Source organism: Balaenoptera ricei, chromosome 6 (assembly GCF_028023285.1).
Source record: "Balaenoptera ricei isolate mBalRic1 chromosome 6, mBalRic1.hap2, whole genome shotgun sequence".
Taxonomy (NCBI): Eukaryota; Metazoa; Chordata; class Mammalia; order Artiodactyla; family Balaenopteridae; genus Balaenoptera; species Balaenoptera ricei.
The window spans coordinates 41,551,303-41,572,069 of record NC_082644.1 but is presented as its reverse complement, the minus strand read 5'-3'; the positions used below and the strand labels follow the sequence as shown (position 1 = coordinate 41,572,069).

The 20,767-nt window shown below is 47.6% G+C and overlaps 1 protein-coding gene across 6 annotated transcripts in view; it reads right to left on the bottom strand.

The window, feature by feature from the left end:
* Positions 1-18,681, bottom strand: part of FAM219A (family with sequence similarity 219 member A) — a 54,561-nt gene extending 35,880 nt beyond the window's left edge. For 4 of the 6 annotated variants that reach the window (XM_059924564.1, XM_059924565.1, XM_059924567.1 and 1 more), the window contains exon 1: positions 18,319-18,681. In XM_059924564.1, coding sequence (XP_059780547.1) covers positions 18,319-18,378 — 60 coding nt within the window. In that variant the 5' untranslated portion in view covers positions 18,379-18,681. The remainder of the gene's footprint in view (positions 1-18,318) is intronic. The other 2 variants (XM_059924566.1, XM_059924570.1) reach the window with 1 other exon arrangement.
* Positions 18,682-20,767: the final 2,086 nt, after the last annotated feature.

Genomic DNA, 20,767 nt, shown 5'->3' with positions numbered 1-20,767 from the left:
TTGCATGCTTTGGAGAAATTTTTCATGAAAGGAACAGTCCATCAGTGCAGCAAATTCTTTGTTGTCTTATTTTAAGAAACTTCCACAGCCACCCCAACCTTCAGTAGCCACCACCCGGATCAGTCAGTAGCCACCAACATCAAAGCAAATCCTCCAACAGCAAAAATCTTACAACTCGCTGAAGGCTCAGATGGTGGTTAGCAGTTTTTAGCAATAAAGTATTGGGGTTTTTTTTTAATTTTATTTATTTATTTTTGGCTGCGTTGGGTCTTCGTTGCTGTGCGAGGGCTTTCTCTAGTCGCGGCGAGCGGGGGCCACTCTTCATCGCAGTGCGCAGGCCTCTCACTGTCGCGGCCTCTCTTGTTGCGGAGCACAGCCTCCAGACGTGCAGGCTCAGTAGTTGTGGCTCACGGGCCCAGTTGCTCCGCGGCATGTGGGATCTTCCCAGACCAGGGCTCGAACCCGTGTCCTCTGCATTGGCAGGCAGATTCTCAACCACTGCGCCACCAGGGAAGCCCCCTAAAGTATTTTTAATTAAAGTATGCACATTGGTTTTTTTTTAGACATAATGCTATTGCACACTTAACGGACTACAGTGTAGTGTAAACATAACTTTTATATGCACTGGAAATCAAAAAAAACTGTGTAACTCACTTTATTGCAACATTTGCTTTATTGCAGTGGTCTGGAACCAAACCCACAATATCTCTGAGGTATGTCTGTACATTTGTTACAACTGATGAGCCTATATTGACATATCATAATCACCCAAAATCCATAGTTTACATTATGTTTCACTCTTGGTGTTGTACATTCTATGGGTTTGAACAAATGTAAAATGACATGTACCCATCACTATGGTATCACACATAATATTTTCACTGCCCTAAAAATCCAGTGTCTATTCTTTATCCCAATTTGATAGAGAAAAAAGCTGATACCCTGTAACGCTGAGCAGCTTCCCTTAAGTCCCCTAGCAAGGGCTTCATCCCAAGTTTCCTGACCCCTTTCCTACTTTACCACATAAAAAGGCCATACTGAAAACCACAACACAATTAGCGGCAACACTAATGGGAGGAAAGCCAGAAGCCAAAGAGAACCCCTCAGAAGGCTGACACATCAGTGATCATGTCTTTATCTTGGGGGATGTGAGAGTAATTTTGTCCCCGTGCTTCTCTTTTATGGTGAAGGTGAGACTGCACATATCTAAACAGGAGATAAGAGACAGGAATGTATCTGATCAATGTGGATGGCTTTCTCTTCCCAAAGAAATGCCCAGCCTCCCAAAATCCTCAGGGTTCTGCAGAACTTGAGAAGGAAGTGAAAAGAAATGAGTCAACTGTGGCCAGTGAAAGCTGGAGGTGCCCAGCAAGGACAAGATTGGCCAGACAAGTGGCATATAGGTATCTGGCAGCATTTCCATAGCCAATTCATCTCACCAATTTGTTGGTATGCATACCTGCTTGGAGAATGTGGGAATTATGAGGCAAGAGCTAATCTCCTGGGTAGGCATGATACAGTAGAAAGAAAATGATTTTTCACCATTTGTTTCCTAAGATGGGGGAAAAATGATTAGAGAAAAAATAACATTGGTTTGTTATAACAAATTCAAATACAGAGAAGAATGTGAAAGTTCTCCTGTAAATCAGAACTGTTACCAGTTTACTGTATATTTTTAGACTTTTAAAATGTATAATTGTATTTAGAAATTTAAACATAGATGAATCAGATCATCCATATTCCAAATGTATGTGAAAATGTTAGCTTTTATGTTATATGCATTTTACCAAAATAAAAATATATATCTTGAACAACTTTTCATGCCAATCCATATTAGATCTTACCTCCTCTTTTACAAGGCTGGCCTGCCTGTATGCTGTGGGGTGGATGTACCATGATTTATTTAATCAGTCCCCACTGATGGAGATTTATGTTGTTTGCTTTCTTTTCTTTTTCCCCCTCACTATTATAATGTTGCAGCTATTATAACTACTATAATGTTATAATATTATATATATTTATTTATAACTATTATAATATCTTGGAGGGGGGGAATCTTTATACACTTGTCTATTTCTTCAGTTTAATACATTCCTAGAAGTAGAACTGCTGAGGGGGTCAGTGGGCATGCACACATTATGTTGCCAGTTTTCTTTCCAGAGAGGCTGTGATAATGTACATTCTCACCAAAGGGGTATGGGGGATACTCAGGTTTTGAAGTCAGAAGACCTGAATTATATGGTTCTAAGGCCAGCTGGCTGTATGACTTTGGCAAGTTACCTTTCTTAATATCCCTTTACTTTCCAGGCCAGTGTTAGAATTAAATGAAATAATGTATGTATTGGGTTGGTTCATTTGGGTTTTTCATAAGTCAGATGTTATGGAAAAACCCAAATGAACTTTTTGGCCAGCCCTATATAAAACACTTTGCAGAATGCCTGACACCTATAGCAAATGGTAGCTCCTTTTTGTTTTATGTTGTTCTCTCCTCATTTACTTGGTTTCCATCTAGTCTAAAGTATTCATCAGTCCCGATTTCCTTGGCCACCAAAGGGAGCTTGGGATACTAACTAACTTGAGATTTTCTAATCAGCAGCAAGAGGTATTGCCCCCTTACTGAGTCTGAATTTCCCAGGAAAGCTTTGAAGCCAATTTCCAGAGCTCTATCTTTAGTGACTAAATCACAAAGAGACAAGCTCTCCGCCTCTCAATGACCTTTCCTAGGATCTTAATCAGGCCATGCTTTACTTCCCAGGACACTGCCAATCAGGCCATTTCAACAGCTGGCCCTTCAGCTCTCCAAAACAGGACACTGCATTAAGCCCTGGAAGCTACAAAGAGTACATGGAAAACAGAGAGGAGACAGACCTTAAGACACAGGTACCCCGGGACACTGGGGAGTCCAGCTTAGATTCCCATCCCTATGTCCTTCCACAGTATGGCCCAAAAGCAGGAGGGTTGGAACTGGATTATGGCTTCTTGGGGCTTTAAGTTCCAAAAGTATGGGTTTAGGGTTGAAATTAACCAGGTCCCAGTGACAGAAGGTGCTCAGTGACAACTCTCCAAACTGCCAAAAGGGGGCAGTGTAATGTTATGGTTAAGAGTATGGGCTTTGACTCCACACACCTGGGCTTGAAACAGGGCTTTGCCACGAATTAACTGTGTGACCTTGGGTCTCACTTGCCTTCTCTGAAGATTAAGGGTATACCTTCTTCATACTGTTGAAAGGATGAAATTAAATGTCTGTCTGGTGGCAGACACACAGTACTCATAAAAAGCAGGACACAAATCTGTAGGGTGTATATGATTGAATATGATAGCCAGATATGACATGGCGTTACCAAATAAAAGAGACAAGAAGATTGACTCCATTTATTTATTCATTCATTTGTTCATTCAGCCTTTCATTCAACAGATATCTAGTGAATGTTTACTATATGTTAAGGAAACTTGTGAGGCACAGGAGACATAATGAGAAATAAAAATAGATATGATCTCTGCCTTCATGAAACTTGGTCTTCATAAGGACCCATGTGAACAGAATAATCATACAAACATAAGTAAAATTATAAATGTAAAAAGTGAAATAAGGAGAAGGCCACTGACCAAGTCTAGAGTTCAAGAGAAGCCCTCTGTGACGAAATTATAGCTGAGCTAAGATCTGAAGGATGTGTAAGAGTAACCAAAAAAAAAGGTAGAAGGTGCAGGAAAGGCATTTCAGGCAGAAGGAACAACATGAGCAAAGGTTCTAAATCAGAAGGGAGTCTAGGACATCAGAGAAATGGAGGAAAAGCCAGTGAGGTTGGCTGCGGTCATGGGGTATGAGATCAGCTGGAGAGGAAGGCAGGAGCCAGACCACACACGGCCTTGTAGGCCATGTTAAAGATTTGAGTCTTCATAGTAAGAACAAGCTGTTAAGATGTAATGTGCTGTATTGGGCATCCTTGCTACTTGGCAATGCTTTCCTCTGATATTTCCTTTCATGGGGATGAAAAGGATAGGGCTTTACACAATTCCTGCTGCAGCCATCTGGGAGAAAGCAGCAAAGAAGTACTCTGCAGCAGGTCTCTTCCCAAGACAGAATGAGTCCCTCTAGATCCTCACTGCCCAAGGAAGAACTAGACATAGGAAGAATGTGAATGGGGCAACCAGGGCTGTGAGACTCATCAGAGATTCTATACTGGGTAAATGGGCTGTCACTACAAAGCTAATGTTTTCTGGCTGCTGCATAGCCAGCCTCCAATTCTCAGCTTCCCTGCGCTATCAGATGCTCCTTTGCATTGGTCATAATGACTAAGGGACTAATAGCTATTAGGCTGGGTGGTGGTGGTGCAGCACTCCTGGGGGCAGGGGCAGGGCCCAGGGGTGGGTTCAGGTTGGCAGGAAGCAGCTCTCAAGCTCTGTGTGCCTTTCTGGTTAGCTGGCTCACAGTACCCGTGGTGCTTGCACTGTTTGCTTGGGGCATATACACACTTAGAAGTGCAAAGTCTTTCCAGTCTCTCCTGTGTGAGGAGAGACACTGGGAGTGAAGATACTGGGCAGCACGGGAATGCTAGAAGTCCCAGAAGGTGGTGGTCGTGTTCTAGCCCTCAGAAGTTTTTGAACTTGGTTGGAAAGAGAAAGGGCCTAAGAGTGCTGGAGCTGCCCATCCAACCCCTCCTCCTGCCTCTCCCGGCCCACAGTCGGGCTAAACAGGAAACCAGGCTTGGGTCCCTGCCAGGGCCCAGGCTGGGGCAGGAAGCTCAGGAAACAAGTGAGAAAGACCCTCCTCAGCATAGAAGAAGGCTGCTCAGAAATCCCTGGGAAGGCAAAATCAACCCAGCTCCTGCTGAACAATCTCCCAGGGGAGGAAGAGACTGGAACTGCCTCTACTCTCCAGCATGGCCAAGTGTGGCCCTCACGGGATTCACAGAGCTCAGACCTAGGGGCTCCATAAGGAAAGACAGTGCTGCCTCAGTGAGAACACACTCCAAGTAAGGACCCTCCCCTCAGAACCCAGGTCCACTGTGAAGCGGGTTGGGTACATGTGGTCTAAAGACAACCTAGGGCCATCTTGGGTTGATAAGGAAGGAAATCATGGAATAGGGTAAGGGCAGTGGTAGAAAAAGTGGACCTAAAAAAGAGAGGGCTAGGGATATCTGTAATATCTCTGGGGACAAAGGCAGAGAATTGACAGGGGTTCTCTGTTGTCCAAATGTGAAGGAAACTCCTGATGAAATAATGGGCTGAGTCACAGACAGAGAACAGACTTGTGGTTGCCAAAGGGGAGGAGGGATGGGGGAGGGATGGATTAGGAGTTTGGGATTAGCAGATGCAAACTATTTTATATAGAATGGATAAACAACAAGGTCCTACTGTAGAGCACAGGGAGCTATATTCAATATCGTGTAGTAAACCATAATGGAAAAGAATTTGAAAAAGCATATATATATAACTGAATCACTTTGCTGTACAGCAGAAATTAAAACATTATAAATTAACTATACTTGAATAAAAATAAATTTAGAAAAAAAGAAAGAATGGACTGAGGCGATAGCCATCAATGGCTGCTAAAAGCATTATGTGAAAGGCTGACGGAGGGATCAGGCTAACTACACAACTAATCAATCTGAACAACACAAAAAGTAGGACAACCATGTGTCCTGTGCCTCCTGACATGATGCAAGAGGAAATACAAAGCACCACCTTGGAAGCATCCTTCACAAAAAATGTTGAATCAAAATCTGATCAGACCTTGAGATTTAATTACCACTTTGCAGAAATACAGGAGACAGAGGACTATAGATGAAATAATTATTCAAAGTAATCCAGTGGGTGGGTACAGGTGAAACAAGATTAGCCCTAGGTTGATAGTTATTTAAGTTGAGTGGTTGATTTTACCTTTTTCTCTACTTTATATGTTTGAAATTTTCCATGACAAAATGTTTTAAAATTTTGAAGAAGGTCTGCAGACAGGAAACTGCCTCCTTCTCCAGCCCACAGACCTGTGGGAAGAGAAGTTGCAACGTGGACTTTTTCAAATGTTTCCTGAGCCCTGAGAGTTGGCCTGTGAGAGCGGAAACAGCAGCAGGACATCCTCCGCTAGCCTCAGTAGTGGGGTTCTCCAGGAAGGTCCACTCCACCAACAGGACTCTGCAATAGCCATGGCTGGGACGGGCAGGGCCTCCTCCAGCCCAGGCCCACTCAATTGAACCCCCTCTGGGAATCAAGGGGAGCACAGAGCACTTCCATCTCTAGCCCGGCCTGATCAGGGCCCTGTCAAGGAGGCCAAGGACTCTTCTCATTTGGTGATAAGTAGAATAAACCATCTTCTCACCCTCTCCTGTAAGAGCTCCCTTGGGAAGCACATGCAAAAAATGGAAATCACCAACCCCTTAATCACCATCAAATTTTAGATCAGAAATGATACAGTAATTTGCAGTTCATTGTCATGTACATGATCTTCTTTATTTATAAAATAAATAAATAAAATAAAGAGTCTGAAAGATTAGGAGCCTGGCCAAAGGTCATAACAAAAGGGCTAGAGCTGGAATGTATCCAGCCGACTTCCTACCAAGGCTGTGCATAGCTCCTGCCCTGGGGCCCATGTCCTTCACTAGCTCTCCCTGATCTCTGCACCCCCCTCAAGGATACTCAGACCAATTCCCCTCATGGGAGTTCCCTAAGACTACTTGGCTGCTGTAGCTCAGCCCCTGGCGAACAAAGGATCTGAAACATGAAGTTCCATCAGGAAGCTGATAAGGAGGCTGATAGACGAGCAAACCCTGGGGGCTGACTGGTTCCCTTTGGTGCCAGTGTTTTCTACCATCCCCCAATTTGGTCTCCCTCCTCGACTCCATGTAATTTTCCCTCCTCTTCCCCAAACTACTTACTAGCCACCACCTCCTCCCTACGTCATTATCCCCACTTGGCCTTTCTCTAAGCTTATGATCTCCTCTGAGCCAGGGCTGGAAGCAGCAGGCTCGCTGAGAGCAAAGAGGACTTTCTGGAAGCTGAAACCCTCAGGGAACCCCTCTGGGATTTGCAGGAGGCCCAATGGAGGCCCCTCTCACCAGCTGCTGCAATTTACATGCCAATGTGACTGCTGGCTTTCCCACCAGAAGCAGGCCTGCTCCTGGACAGAACAGCTTGTAGCATTTGGTTTTTGTGGTAAGGAGAACGTGAACCCCATGCCTGCCACACAAAGAACAGGACATCCAGGGTGGCACTCTTGCCTCCCTCTAAGAGCTCCAGATATATATATATTTTCACCTCCAGGAGGATGTGTGCAAGTCATCCAGTGGTGGAAGATCCAGGTAGGAGTTCTTCATCAGCAGAGCTAAGTTTTTTGCTCACTAAATATTACACATCACAACTCTATTAACAGCTTTTCCAGCCTCACAACAAAGTGGGCAGCACAATCATCAGCTGTGCTACCAACAGGAGAGCGGCTGGATTGGCTCTCCCACGTTCTCCTGCGTCTTTCTCTCCTGAAAGCTGACCTCATGGTGCAAAGGGAGAGGATGGAGAAAGGCCAGTCTGTAAGGGACTCAGACTGCAAACTCAGCTGGGAGCCCCCACCCCACTTCTGGGAGCAAGGAGCAAGTCCCTCCTTGTCAGAGCACTCAAGCCCTTTCTCACCCTGTGGTCTGAGCTCAAACATCACTTTCTCATAGGAGCCTTGCCTGACATCCCCAATCTAATATGGGAGGCTTTATTATTCTCTCTCATGTCTTTTCTGTCACTTGTCATAGTTTGTCATTGTAATTTTGTTTGTGCGCTTTATTTGTTTAGTATCTTTCTTTCCCACTGGATTGCCAGTTCATAAGGGCAGGGACCATGCTTGCTTTATGTATCATATTATTCCTTTGTGTCTGGTATAGTGTCTTGCATATATCAGATGCTCAAAAGATATTTTTTGAGTAATAAATGAGTGCCCCAATCCATGTATCCCCCTGACTCTCCCACAATTCCCCACGTGTACCTTCTACTCTGCTAACGAACTCCCACCTAGTCATCCCCCTCTGGGTCTCTCCTGCTCCCCTCCTTAGAATCACCTCCTCCCCACTCTTGTACTCATTTTTAAAGGATGCAGCTGCAGTCTTCTGTAGTTCTGTTTCATGAGAGCAAGTTTCTTCTTTGTCAGACTGTGAGCTTTGGGAGCAGAAGCTATCTGCCAAGGAGTTAAAAGAGGAGTTGGGGTGATGAGACTTACAACACAACACATCAAAGTGTACACTCCAAATCAGGATATCATATGTATCAAGTTATATGCCACAGGTTATAGAGGCTTTTGGGCTTGGTTGAGAACTCACTAGAATAGTCAGAGAAGGCTTCCTGGAGAAGGGGAGTTTATATGGACCTTTGAAGAATGGGTAGGAGCAGAATAGGCAGAGAAGAAGAGGGGAGAGAATATTTAAGAGGAGGCCTCAAGATGCCAATAGGTGAGAAGAGGTGAAGGGCCTGGCTGGACCTACCAGGAAGAAAGTTGGCATGAATGGTAGAACGTATGGCCACCTGGAAAGGCAAAAACCTAGTGTAGATGCCTCAAAAGCCAGTGGAGAAATTTAAGTTGATGCAGAAGAACTGAAATTAAGCCCCAGATTGTGAGAGAAATATCATGGGCCTGGGAAACAGGATACCTGGGTTCTAGTCTAGGCCATGCCAACCTCCAGCTGGGCAATGGCCAAGCCTATTTATCTTTGTGGAATTCTGCTTGCATATTTGTAAAATAGGCAAAAATTATTTTCCCAATCTATTGCACAAGGTGGAGTTCAGGTGCTTTGGAAACATCTTTGCATCTACCTTAGAAAGAAATTTAAGATAAGGATAAGACAACTGCATCCATAAACTTCACACAGAGACAATGTATTAAGGCCACAGGAGAGGTAGAATGGAGAGTTCACACCTTATTGAAGGAAAAGAAAGGATACATGAAGAATGGGGCATTTTTGTGATTGGCCTTGAAAAATAAGAAAGATTAGCAAACACATACTAACAGAAAACAAGGAAAGTGCTGCTCATACTAAGTTCCACAGTGAATTTTTTGGGGCATGTTTATATTGCACATACTTAACAGCCATGTTTATTGCTAGAATGTTGTTCCTAGCTCCTGCTTTACAAAGACTGTGGCATTTTGCAAAGAGCAATGTGTCTTCTAGGTGCCTGGCCTTTGGCCCAGTTTAGGAACTGCTACCACAGGAAACGAGAGGCAATGGAGTCCAAAGATAGAAGCATGTCCACACTCCCACCTAACTGCCCTGGTTCCTCCCTGTGAAGCCACAGATAATATGAAGTCTAACCATCTTTCCTTCCTTAACTCCAGCCCTTTAGGCATTTGAAAACCTTAAAATGCTTTTTCTAAGACTGTTGTTTTTATTTTGTTTTGTTTTGTTTTTGCAGGTTGAACAGCCTCAGTTCTTCCAACTATTCTCACAGGACATGGTTTTGACTCTTTCATCATTCTAGTCCCTCCATCTTTTGAATAATGACATCAGCACAAAATGCAGGACTTTAGATGGCACTGACCAGTGCAGAGTAGGACTATCACCTCCTAGGACCTGAACTTCAAATTTCTATTAACGTAGCCTAATAGCACATTAGCTTGTCTGGTGGCTGTGTCACATAGAAGACTTCCATTAAGCATCTGTCCACATAAGCACTAGCTCTCTTTGAAGGTCTGCCCTAGTCTACCCACTCACACAGCCTTAGCCTGATTCCTATTTAAATTCCACATTGCTGAATTCAGCCAGCTACATCTCTGAGAATAAGAGTCACATTACACACATGTGGTAGAGTTTCTACTAAATATGAAACCGCCACCTCACTAGCCCCAGTGGACTCTTACCTGTATTAGCAGCCAGCCTAACCCAAGATGTCACTCCAGGTTCTTGCTTTGATTCTACATTGCTAAGGCAATGTGTCCTGAGTTCAATATAACAATATGTACAGCTACTAAATATGATCATGAAACCTCGACTGACGATAATGGAAGTACAATATCAATATTTTGGATAGTGGCAGCCCCACTGTAATCTGTACTGGTCAGATCACATGGCTGTGTCTACTTCCAGGGGTGAGAAACTCCAAAGTACCCACTAGAGCAGCCAGGATGACTAGGGATTTGGAAACCAGACTCCAGGAAAATGGTGGAAGGAAAAAGCAAAGCGTTTAGCCTGGGAAAAAGAGTGCTAAGGCTGTATAGCCGACGGTAGGGCCTTCTCCTCGCCAGGAACTGCTGGCTTAAGGATCTCCTCTTGTAGCCTACTCCTTCTTCTTGCTCCTTGCTTACAGTTTCATCTTAAGCATGGCCAACACCTTATGAGATATCTTTCTGAATCTGCCTCTTTTCCCCTCTTATCTGCTCAGCAGAGTCAAGGTTCTTCCCTCTTACATGGCCTGTTTCCAAAGGATTATTTACTTTATATCAAGTCAATACTTCAAAAACCCACGCTGAAAATCAGGGGAGGAAAGTTCAGTTTTCTCCATTCACTTCTTAAAGAACCATATCCTAAGACTCGAACCCTCAGTGAATCAGATTGCTAAGCTGGCTAACATCTCCAAGAGACTTCTTTCCCTGTGTTCTTTGCCTAGGATAACTATGATGATTCAGGGCTGCCGGGATGGCAAGCAGAAGCCTAGAACTGATGTTTCCCCCACTGAAGACTATGGCAGACATGGAAACTCAACCATGTCACTGTTGCTCATTGAACCAGGACTCAGCCTCAGGATCTACCTTAACACATGCTCCAGGCAGCCACTACTGATCAGTGGGCATTAGCATAAGGGGTGAATAGAACTGAGGCATGAAGCACCACACCAGGATTAAAAGTAATATACGAAATGGGTAAAGTGTACAGTATATGAATTACATCTCAGTGAAGCTGTCAAAAAAAGAAAAAAGAAAAGCTAATGGTGAAAATGCTGATTTCAGCAAAGCAGCGTTTAGTAGAGGGACCTGGGAAGTAAACCCCCCTCAGCATTGTCTTGAGAAAAACGAAGCACCTGACCTCGTTTGGTCAGAAGCAAAAATATTGGCTTCTGCACCTGCCAAAGTTCACTAAGAACTTCCTACTGACGGCAACAAGTTCAGACCCTGACACAAAGCAGCAACATCCCATTAGAAACTAGCATAGGGCAAAATGGCGTGGGTTATAAAAGAGGCTCAAAAGAGCTGGGAAGAATAGAAATCTAGACCCGATCAGAAGAGAGACTAATTCTAAGTCAGGGTTTCCCAAAGAGTATTGCATGAAACACAACGGTTCTGTAAGACGTTAATAGATGTAACATGAAAAAAGGTTCCATAGTTCTGTAAGTTTGAGAAACACTGGATTAAACAAAGCTGGAAAGATTTCTTTATTGCAGGGCTTCTCAGAGTCTTTAAAATGCTAGTAAACATTGTGATAGGATGGAGTTATAGGGTTTCCCAAAGGAATTTGTCTATAGGTACTTTTTTCCCCCCATAAAGTATCTCAAAGGACCAACATTCCTAAGAATATACTATAGGAAATGCTGGTCTGAGCCATGCTTGACTGAGAGCTTCACTAATTCCTTTATAAGGATAAACTTGGGAATTAATATGGGAACTATAAATCATTTATAGCTTGTACATAATTATGTTTAAGTTAACTACATAGTAAAATATATATGGTTCTCACTCCATAGTTTGGGTGCAGTTAATTCGATAAAACTTAGTTAAAGTACCCCTTCAGGTATTGTTATAAATAGATAGATGGGGTGGACTTTGGTTATGACAGCCAAGAGTCTGGTGATGGAAACAGGCAAAACCAGGACAGGAACCACCGTAGCTGTGCTCATTTCTGCCTGGGTGTGGCTTCTTGTCATACTTAATACTTCCCAGGGCTAGAATGGTCATTCAGAGAACATTCTTTATGGCCATTAGTCCCCTCTTACTTGTGTACACACTCACATACATCATCATCATCACAGAAACTTAAAATTCACCCTCAAGAAACACAACCATCTGACCCTCAGTTTGACATCTCTGAATAACAACAACAAATTCAAGTACACATTTGCTTGAACTGGCTCCTAAGAATGTAAAATCTAGAGGGATCTCCTACTAGCCCCCATCTACCCGTTCCCCAGCCCAGACCCTCTGGGCCTTCTTCCTAGACAACCTCCCCACTCCCTAGAGCCCAGGAGTTCACTCGGCTGCCCCACAGTGAGGCCGATGGGTCATGTGCCAATTTCTGAACTCCAGAGCAGAGCCAGATCCACAGCTGGCTCCAGCTCTGCCCCCTTCCTGCCTTCCTTTCTCCGCCCAGATGGCCAGATTCCCACCAGAGTCTCCTAAGGAAACAATGACTTTCGAGCCTGCTGAGCCACGCCTCTTGTTTCCTTCAACCAGCACCTCCGGGTAGCTGCCCTGAGCCTGATTCTCCCCTTCCTGCCTCCTCTGGAGCTCCCTGCACCAGTTCTCCCAGGGTCTGCTGGAAAGCATGAAGCGGCTAAGCCAGGAAGCTGAGTCTCCCATGTCCCCTTTCCAGACACAAGGCTCCACCTGCCCTCACAAGGAGGGTGGAGGGTCCCTGAAGCTAATCGGGTTCAAGAGAGGAAGGCTCTGTTTTCCATCTCTGTTCACTCTGAGCTATAGTCAGTCAAGGGCAGCAGGCAGTTGCGGGTTGGAAATGACTCAGCTTGACTCCCAGCAGCCATGGAGTCAGGTAGCCTCCTGGTACCATGTGCCTCCCTGCAGAGGCTACACTTGGGGCATCTGAGAAGCCAAGTCACCCCTGAGCAATCTCAACCCAGAAGCCTGCTCCCTTGGCACAGCTTGCCTGGAAGATATCACCCTGGGTGCTGTTTCTACACCAAGTGGAGCTTTCCAGGCTGGTCTCAGAGAAAGGAGGTACATGTCCTTTTCCATTCTGACTCTTGCAAGTGAAGCAGTAACTCATATATCCATCCATTCTAGAGGAAATCAGTGAAAGGGCCCAGCTCAACCAATCAGCCAGAAAACCATAGGTTTGACCAGAATGATGGTAAAAGCAAGGCCAGAAACTGCAACAGAAACACTCTCTCAGCCAACAAAGGATTTTATTTTTCCTTTATCAAAGTGCTGCGGGTGGGGGGCGGGGAACAACCTACCATGGCTCCTCACTGCCACCAGTTCACTTGCATTCATCAAAGCAGGTTACAGAGGAGAAGTATTCACTGGCAGATGAGCACACTTACCATCCTTTTGAGGCTGTGGGGCTAGTGTCACTCTGCTCTTTGGTTTTTCAATAACCCCAAGATTGCGGCTTCAGAAGCAGAGCAAAGGAAAACGGCAGCCTTCTCCCATATAAGCAGTCCCTGAAGCCAAGAGGTATACAGACCCCCTCAAATTTCCTGGGGTGGTGATGGTACCTCTTGCCATCCAGATATATACATGCCAGAAACCTGGGAGTCATTCTGGACTCCCTACCTCTCCACTCCACCTCCAAACAGGTACCACATCCTGCCTATTCCACTTTATTAGTCTCTGTACATATATGTCCCCTCTCTCTTTCTGCTTTAGTGTAGGCCTTTGTCATCTCTTGCCTAGATTATTATTATACCCACCTTCATATTCGTTTTCCAACCTCCAATCTCACCTTTTCCAATCTCTCAACCACTCCTGGAATGATAGTCCTAAACTCAAATTTGATCCTGTTATTTCCTTAACTAAAACGCTTTATTCATTCAAATGCACCCTTTCGATTCTGCCTCTATGCCCTTTGCCTGGAACTCTTGTCCTCACCTCCTCTTCTTGGTCTGCCAAGTTTCTAGTCCTCTTCTAAGAGCCAGTTCAGCAATGTCTCCTCTGTGAAGCCTTCCCTGACTACTTGACGAAAGGCCTTACTGTTTTCCTTTGGCGCTGCTGGACCTGGTTCTTACTTCTTACGGTGCTCATCACCGTGAATGCCTCAATCTGTCTTGACTGTGTATATCCATCCCTGGAGCAAGAGGCTGTGTTATCGAGCTCAGCACAACAGTCAGCAGAAAGTAGGTTCTTAGTGTTTGTTGACTGAGGAGATGAGCAATAAGGGAGGAGCTGGAGGCCTGAGCAAACCTGACCCTCACTTTGCAATATAGGAAGAGAGAGAAGGGTGTGCCTCTTCCTAGAACCTGAGAAATGCTACTGGGTCTTGAGTTACCTGGACCATTAGGAGAATCCACCCTTAAGCTGAAGAGTCCTTTTACTACAAGGAGGTGACTTAAGGCTCCCAGACCACAGAATACATGTAGGTCAATTTTCCATAGTGGCTTCTTGCTAGCTTTACAATGTTCCCTCTGCCACTTTCAGGAGCTGCTGTGACCCACTCACTAAATTAATGTCCTGACCATCCCCATCCCTGAGCGCAAGGAGTCAGGAGGAGTCTGAAATTCCTTTCCAAGCTCACGTGGTCAAAGGGTCAGAACCTCAGCTTTCCTCATCTTCTCCCAAGCAAGGTGTCACTCTTTCCTAGGAATGCCCTACATTGATCACCACTCTTTCCTAACGTGTATCTAAAAGCTTCCTGTAGCCATTTGAGCCCATCTTTCTCCTGGCCACTCCCTGGAGAGATCTCATTTATCTTTATCTGTAAAGTACCTGGAACTGAGCATATGCTTGTGAACTATACAACTGAGTTAACGGATAACCTGGGTTTCAGTGAGGCCAGACTAGTATTTCTCTCAAGAGCACAGAGACCCTGTCCGGTGCCATATGCTTTTTGCCCCACCCCCGCCCCCACCAAATCTCTTCCTCTCCGTTACAGCCAAAGAGAAGACATAGACTGTGAGGCTGTTACCAACCAGCCCAGCAGACAGACAGTAGGGCCAGAGAGCCTATCCCTGCTGCTCATACAAACAACAGCCCAAATTCAACACAATTGCTCAACAGAGAGCCTTGGACAGCTGGGAGCTTCCCTAGATCAGTAAGGTGTGTGGCTTGGCCATAGAACTGACATACAAGGTGTGCCTACCCCTGTCTTTGCGAAAATCTGTGCTCAGAAACACTCAGGATTGTCTAGGAGATAGACACAGGAGGAGTGGAACCCAGGGACTAGGTCTCCCAGAGGAGCTCTCATTCCTTTCATAAGGAGACAGAAAGAGACCTTGGGGAGCTCTCAGGGATATAGGCCCAGGCCTGGTTCAGCTGCCACGACGCAGCCAGGCCAATTAAATAATTGGTGTGATGAGGAAAGTAGGGAGGCAACTCCCTTCAGGCAAACTCCCACCCCAGACTGGAGGCTCCGTGCAGCTGTGGCAACAGCAGCAGCAACAACAGAGCAGGGATCTCTTCCTCTTCCTCCCACTAGCTGAGAACTAATGCTTAAATTAGCACCTTGGAAACACCCAGATCTGCTGGCTGCGCCTTCTCTCCTAGCTCCTGCCGCTCCCCTGGGCCTCTTTTTCAAGTGCAAGTTTCTCTTTCAAGTAAATTAAAAGAAAGATGTTTTCCACCTAGAGTTCATCTCTCCAAGTAAGGAATGGCCTCTGGATTCTTCCAGCCACTATGGGTGGGAGAGCGTTATTTGATGATCAAGCCCATGTGACAGGCCACTATCGGTACAGCTTGGTCCAGAAAGGGGCAATGATACTGACACAAGCATTGCCTTGTTTCCCTTAGGGCTTAAGGAGACAGCCCCGCCTCTGCCCTCAGAGGGACTCACACTGAGGGGGTGAGCAAGAACAGTAACTTCTGCTGAACTGTGAGCTCCAGGAGGCAGGGCTATATCTGTGTCTATGTTGCTAACCACTGTGTCCCCAGTACCTAGTATATACCTGGAACAGAACTGGTGCTCAATAAATATTTGGTGAATGAATTTGCTGAATCAATGATGTCAGGTCACTATGATATTCTTTGGAAGAGTGAGGAGCTATTGTTTAAACTTTAAAGAAATAGTTTGTCTTCATTTCATAACTGGGAAACTGAGTCCAGAGAAGAGAGATTTCCTAGAGGTCTTAATAAATAATGGCAAAAAACGAAATAGGTCACAGCTGAGTCTGAGACCCTGGTTTTTAAGGTCTACCCAAACACCCCTAAAGGGCCACTTTGCCCTTCTTTTCTGCAGTATGCCACCTTGATTCCTTATGCCCCGAAATGAAGACTCTTGGGGAAACTCCACACAAGATTCTGCTGGTCTCAATAATACAAAGAGCATTTAAGGAGTTCTGGGAATCCTCTAGACTTTGACCTGGGAACAGTGGTGGAGAGGCAGAGATCTGCAGGGCAATGGCTATGACCCCCAAATGGGGGATGACTGTATTGCTACTTCTATAAGGCTCTCATTCAACCTCAACGAAGTATCCTCTTGCAGAGAAGGGCTCCTTTAGCCTTCAAGAAAAGGGTCTGAAGGCAATCACAGCTTTTTTGATAAGTGCCTCCTTGCCGTAAGCACTTCTACTTCAGAGCCACACAGATCAGAAGCAGCCCAGGAGTCTTCTGAGGACACTACTCACTCAAACCATCGTTGAAAACTTCAGGCAAAAACAGAGGCATCAGGGACAACTGAGAGAACCTGGTGACCCCTTCCTTCTCCCCTCTCCCTGGACAGCTATTGCCTCCCTGCTTAGGAACCCCAGATGGGAGGCAAGAACCAACTCATTGCTTTCTTCTCATTCATTTGGACCTTCTCCTCCTTCATCTGCCCTCCCTTTTGATTCTTGATTAGATACGTACAACTGGAAGGGCAATCTAGTTTGACAAGCCAGGTTGGCTGGAAAGATAATTCAGAAAGGAGTGTTCTCTTAGCCCAGCCCAAAGTTCTTCAAGTTCATGGGACAGACTTCTCAACCAGGATTTTCCGGCCCTCAAATAACCCAATGATGGCATCAGGCTAGGAAAAAAGTCCAGCAGCATCTCTCTCCCCAGTTTAATATTACACTTCTGTAGAGCTTCTCTGTTTGGGCTTCTAGAACTAAGTAGTCACAAAAGGGGAAAAAAGACACTTATCTCCGGCTAGGTGGCCTCTAATGATTCTCTCTACCATCCCCCAAAAGGTGTGGCTTAGAGTTGGTCATGGGTCCCTGCCAAGGTCTGTCTTGGCTGCTGTAATGGATAGATTACTTGCTCAGAAAGCCACAAAGCACATCTGTCAGCCAGCGGCGGGGGTCCCAAGGGTAGAACCTGTTCCTCACCTCCGCCTAACACAGAGGGAAGAGGGTTAGGGAACCCCAGAGCTTCAAGACCTGGAGAGCTCTGCTCAGCTCTAGCTGAGCTCATAGAATAGGGCATCCACACCTTCAGGTTCCTGGCCTGCCTTGCCTCCTTCCAGCTCCCACCTGGGCTCCAAGGGGGAAAGGAGAAGGAAAAGCAAAGAGAACAGAGCCGGGCACTCCCTCCCTTCTCCCTTTCCTTCTCCCAGTTGGAAAGACGCCGCCGCTAGGCCTCGGCGTCTCTCGCCCGGCAGATGTACAAGCCAGTCAGGTAGATGCCCCGGGACGGTGGCCAATGGGTATGGTCTCCCCTAGGCCGGCCTCCGTGCATCGCCCTCCCCCTTCCATCCCCTCCGCGCCGGCAGCGATGACATCATTCTTCCCTGACTCCGGGACCGCGGACAGGCGGCAGGATCGGCGCCCAGCAAGGACTCCAAGCACGTAGGCCTAGGATGCTGGGGGCTCTTCGGAACCGGTGGGCACAGGCGGCTCCAGTGCGGCCCCGCCCCCTCCCCTGCCGGTTCCCCAGCTCTCTCATGTGCGCTCTGGATTCTCCATCTCGCCACCGAGCTCTTTCCTTCCCGGCTCCAGCACCCCCAGCACTCTCTTGACTGCACTCTCTTCCGGAGAAGAACGGAATTCCCGGGTCCTGCATGGATCCCCTGTCCCCACTCGTCCTCTGCCCGGGCCCTGCGTTCCCATCCATAGCCAGTGAACTGGCGGGGACGCCCCTCCTCCTCTACAAACCTATTCCCGTCCCTCAGACAGACTGCTCCTGGCCCCCTCCCCCGCTCTGAGCATCACAGGCCTCTAGGTCTAAACGCCTCCCTACCTCTCATCCCAGCCCCCTGGGCCTGCCACCGGCGGTGCCCCAAGACAGTTCCCTTCCTTTCCCCGCTATGGGCCTCCCTCCACTAACGGTGTGCACCATTGTGCCCCCGCTCGGTTCCATCCGACGGCGCTCCCCGTAACTCCCTTGGCCTGCCTCCGCTGGCAGTGCTCTCCGCCCTTACAGGCCCCGTTGCTGTCATCCCACGTATCCTCCCACCGTTTTCTAGTCCTCCAAGTCCCCCTCCCCCGGCGATGCGTTTTCACGGCTCTCTACTCCATCCGAGGCGCCCCCTCCGCACAGTCCCCAAGGCTTGACTCCCTCCCTCCCCCTCAGGCAGCGTCCCCTCCCGGCCCTGGCCTGCCCGCCGCCCGCCCCCTCACCAGCGGCTGCATCTCCGAGTGCGCGGTGGGCACCTGGAACCGGTCGATCTCCTCCATCATGGTGCCGGTGGGCTAGGGGGCCGGGGGTCGGGCGCGGCCAGGGACGCCAACGGGACCGCGCGGGGCGGCGGCCCCAGGAGCCGGGTCGGTGATGCAGACTAGGCCGCCCCGGACCAGTCGGGCAGATGGAGGGTGGGCACGAAGCGGGAGGTTTGCAGTTGGGCTGAGGCCGGCGTGGCTCCGTCAGCTTGCCTAGCGCTACAGCGACCGTGGCCCTGCAGAGCCGCAGGTCTTGCCTCGCCTCCACCTCCGCCGCCGCCTCCTGTCAGCAGCTCAGCCACTGCCGTGACTCGGCAACTCCACTTCCGGGTCCGGGACACCGCCTGATCCTGCATTATTCATGAGGAGGCGGTGTCTAGGCTCACTAGCCCCTCCCACATGCGGGAGTTCGAAAGGCGCGGCAGCCGGTCATCTGGCCTTAGGGGGCGGGGCTTAGTGGAGCTGGTGGTTCCCCGCGCGCCCAGCCCCGCCTTCCCCTCGAGCAGGGAGGGGGCATCAGAGGCGCCTGCGCCTTGGCTGCAGGTTAGTTGCTGGGTAACCGCGTCAGGGAGGAGCCGATTCCATTCTGCGAGGGCGCGGGGACCCAAAACGTCGGGTGTCCCCAAAGAACCCCTGAGACTGGGAATTGAAGTGAAAGAGAATCCGGATTTCCTGTGCATGATTGAGGGGACGGACAAACTTCTTGTCCTCTGGCAGGGGAGCGTTTTGTAGGCGCTCCAAGTGTTGAGGTGCTTCCTGCTTCTTCGAAGATGCCCCACAAACCACCGCCTCGCAGGCAGGTAACACACACCTCGACCTGCTCTATCCCGACGACCTCTGACCTTCGCTGCCAATGACCACTGATCATACCTCTGCTACTGATCCTTCATCTTCCTTTCCCTGTTGACTTCTCTCCCCCCTGTGATTCCTGGCCTGTGTTCCCAGTGACCTCTGACCCTGTCCTGCTCTCTCCCACTAATCCTAGCCTCCTCTCCCACACTGCTCCCGACCCACTGTTTCCTACCACTCTTCCACCTGTCCTCCTCTCACCGTTCCATTCCCTCACTCCACAGACCCAGCCTGACGGGCCCATCCTCCTTAAACCCCCATCCCCACTCCTACCAATATGTTCCTCATCGTCCTCACAGTCTTGTCTCAAATAAGTAATTTCTCCTGCCCTTTGCTGAGTGCTCAGTGCTGGGCTAGGTGGAGACAGTGGCCTTTGGGAACTCACAGGAGAGTACAGGAGAACTGTACCGGAGACACAGAACAGATTGTGTGTGGGAGTATGGTTCAGATCTTCTGTGTTGGGAGACTTGTGAGGAGAGACAGTTCAGACAAAGAAGAAGAGGGCAGAGACTCCTTTCCCATCCCCTTTCACACATTCCTTACTCCAAACTGGCCCTTCCAAGCTGTCCTTGTTGCCACCTGGACAGATGTCATCCCTTCTCACAGGAAACCCAAGAGTCACCCCTCTTAACCCACCCAGCTTCACCCTGAAAGGAGAGGTAAAGCCCAGCTTCTCGAGGAGCTCTCTGTGGTGAAGCCACTCAGTCCTTCAAGAACCACTTTTTCCAAACCGTTTATGAATTATCATCTTGGGACTAATATGCAGTTTCTTGCTTTGTGAGGCAGAACTTCTACTTACATATTCTTAAATAAGCACTATCTCAGGCCTAGGTATTTTGAGGTTTGGAGACCAAATCTGTGTGCATGCTCTTTGTGACTTTACATATTTGGGTCTGGCCTCCTCCGTATTGTTAGCCTTTGCTCCTTTGCTTCTTTCACCTGGCCTTCCATAGCAGGTGCACCCATCGTTCTTAGATCTCTGCAACCATGGGGAAGCTGCTATTCCCGTATGGCCTTGCCCTAGTTTTATGTCAGGGTTGAACTGTGTTTTGAAGCTCATGTACTGGGCTTGGGGCTACCGACTTTTAATTTACGTGCAGTTTGTTTTAAATTCAGCATTACTGAGGTCTGGTTTACATACAATGAAATGGACCATTTTAGCTGTACATGTTGACAGGTTTTGACAAATTTATATACCACCACAATCAAGATATAGGACGCTTCCTCTACCCCCAAAAGTTTCCTTGCACCTCGTTCCAGTCCATTCTCCCCAACCTCCCAGCCCCAGGTAACCACTGATCTGCTTTCTGTCACTCCAGATTCGATTTTTCTAGCAGTTTGAACAAGCTTGGGAATCAGTTTCTCCAGCCCGTTAGGGCAGACATTAGAGGCTAGGTAAACTGAGAGCAGAGAGAGGTGACAGCAGACAGGAGACAGAAACCCAGGTCAACTGGCCTTGCGCACATCAGCACTGCCCCCTGGAGGGAAGGGTTGTTTCAGAAGGGGGTACACATCGGTGTGCAGAGTGTGAGCACAGGCTGGGCTTTGCTGGGTTGTATTC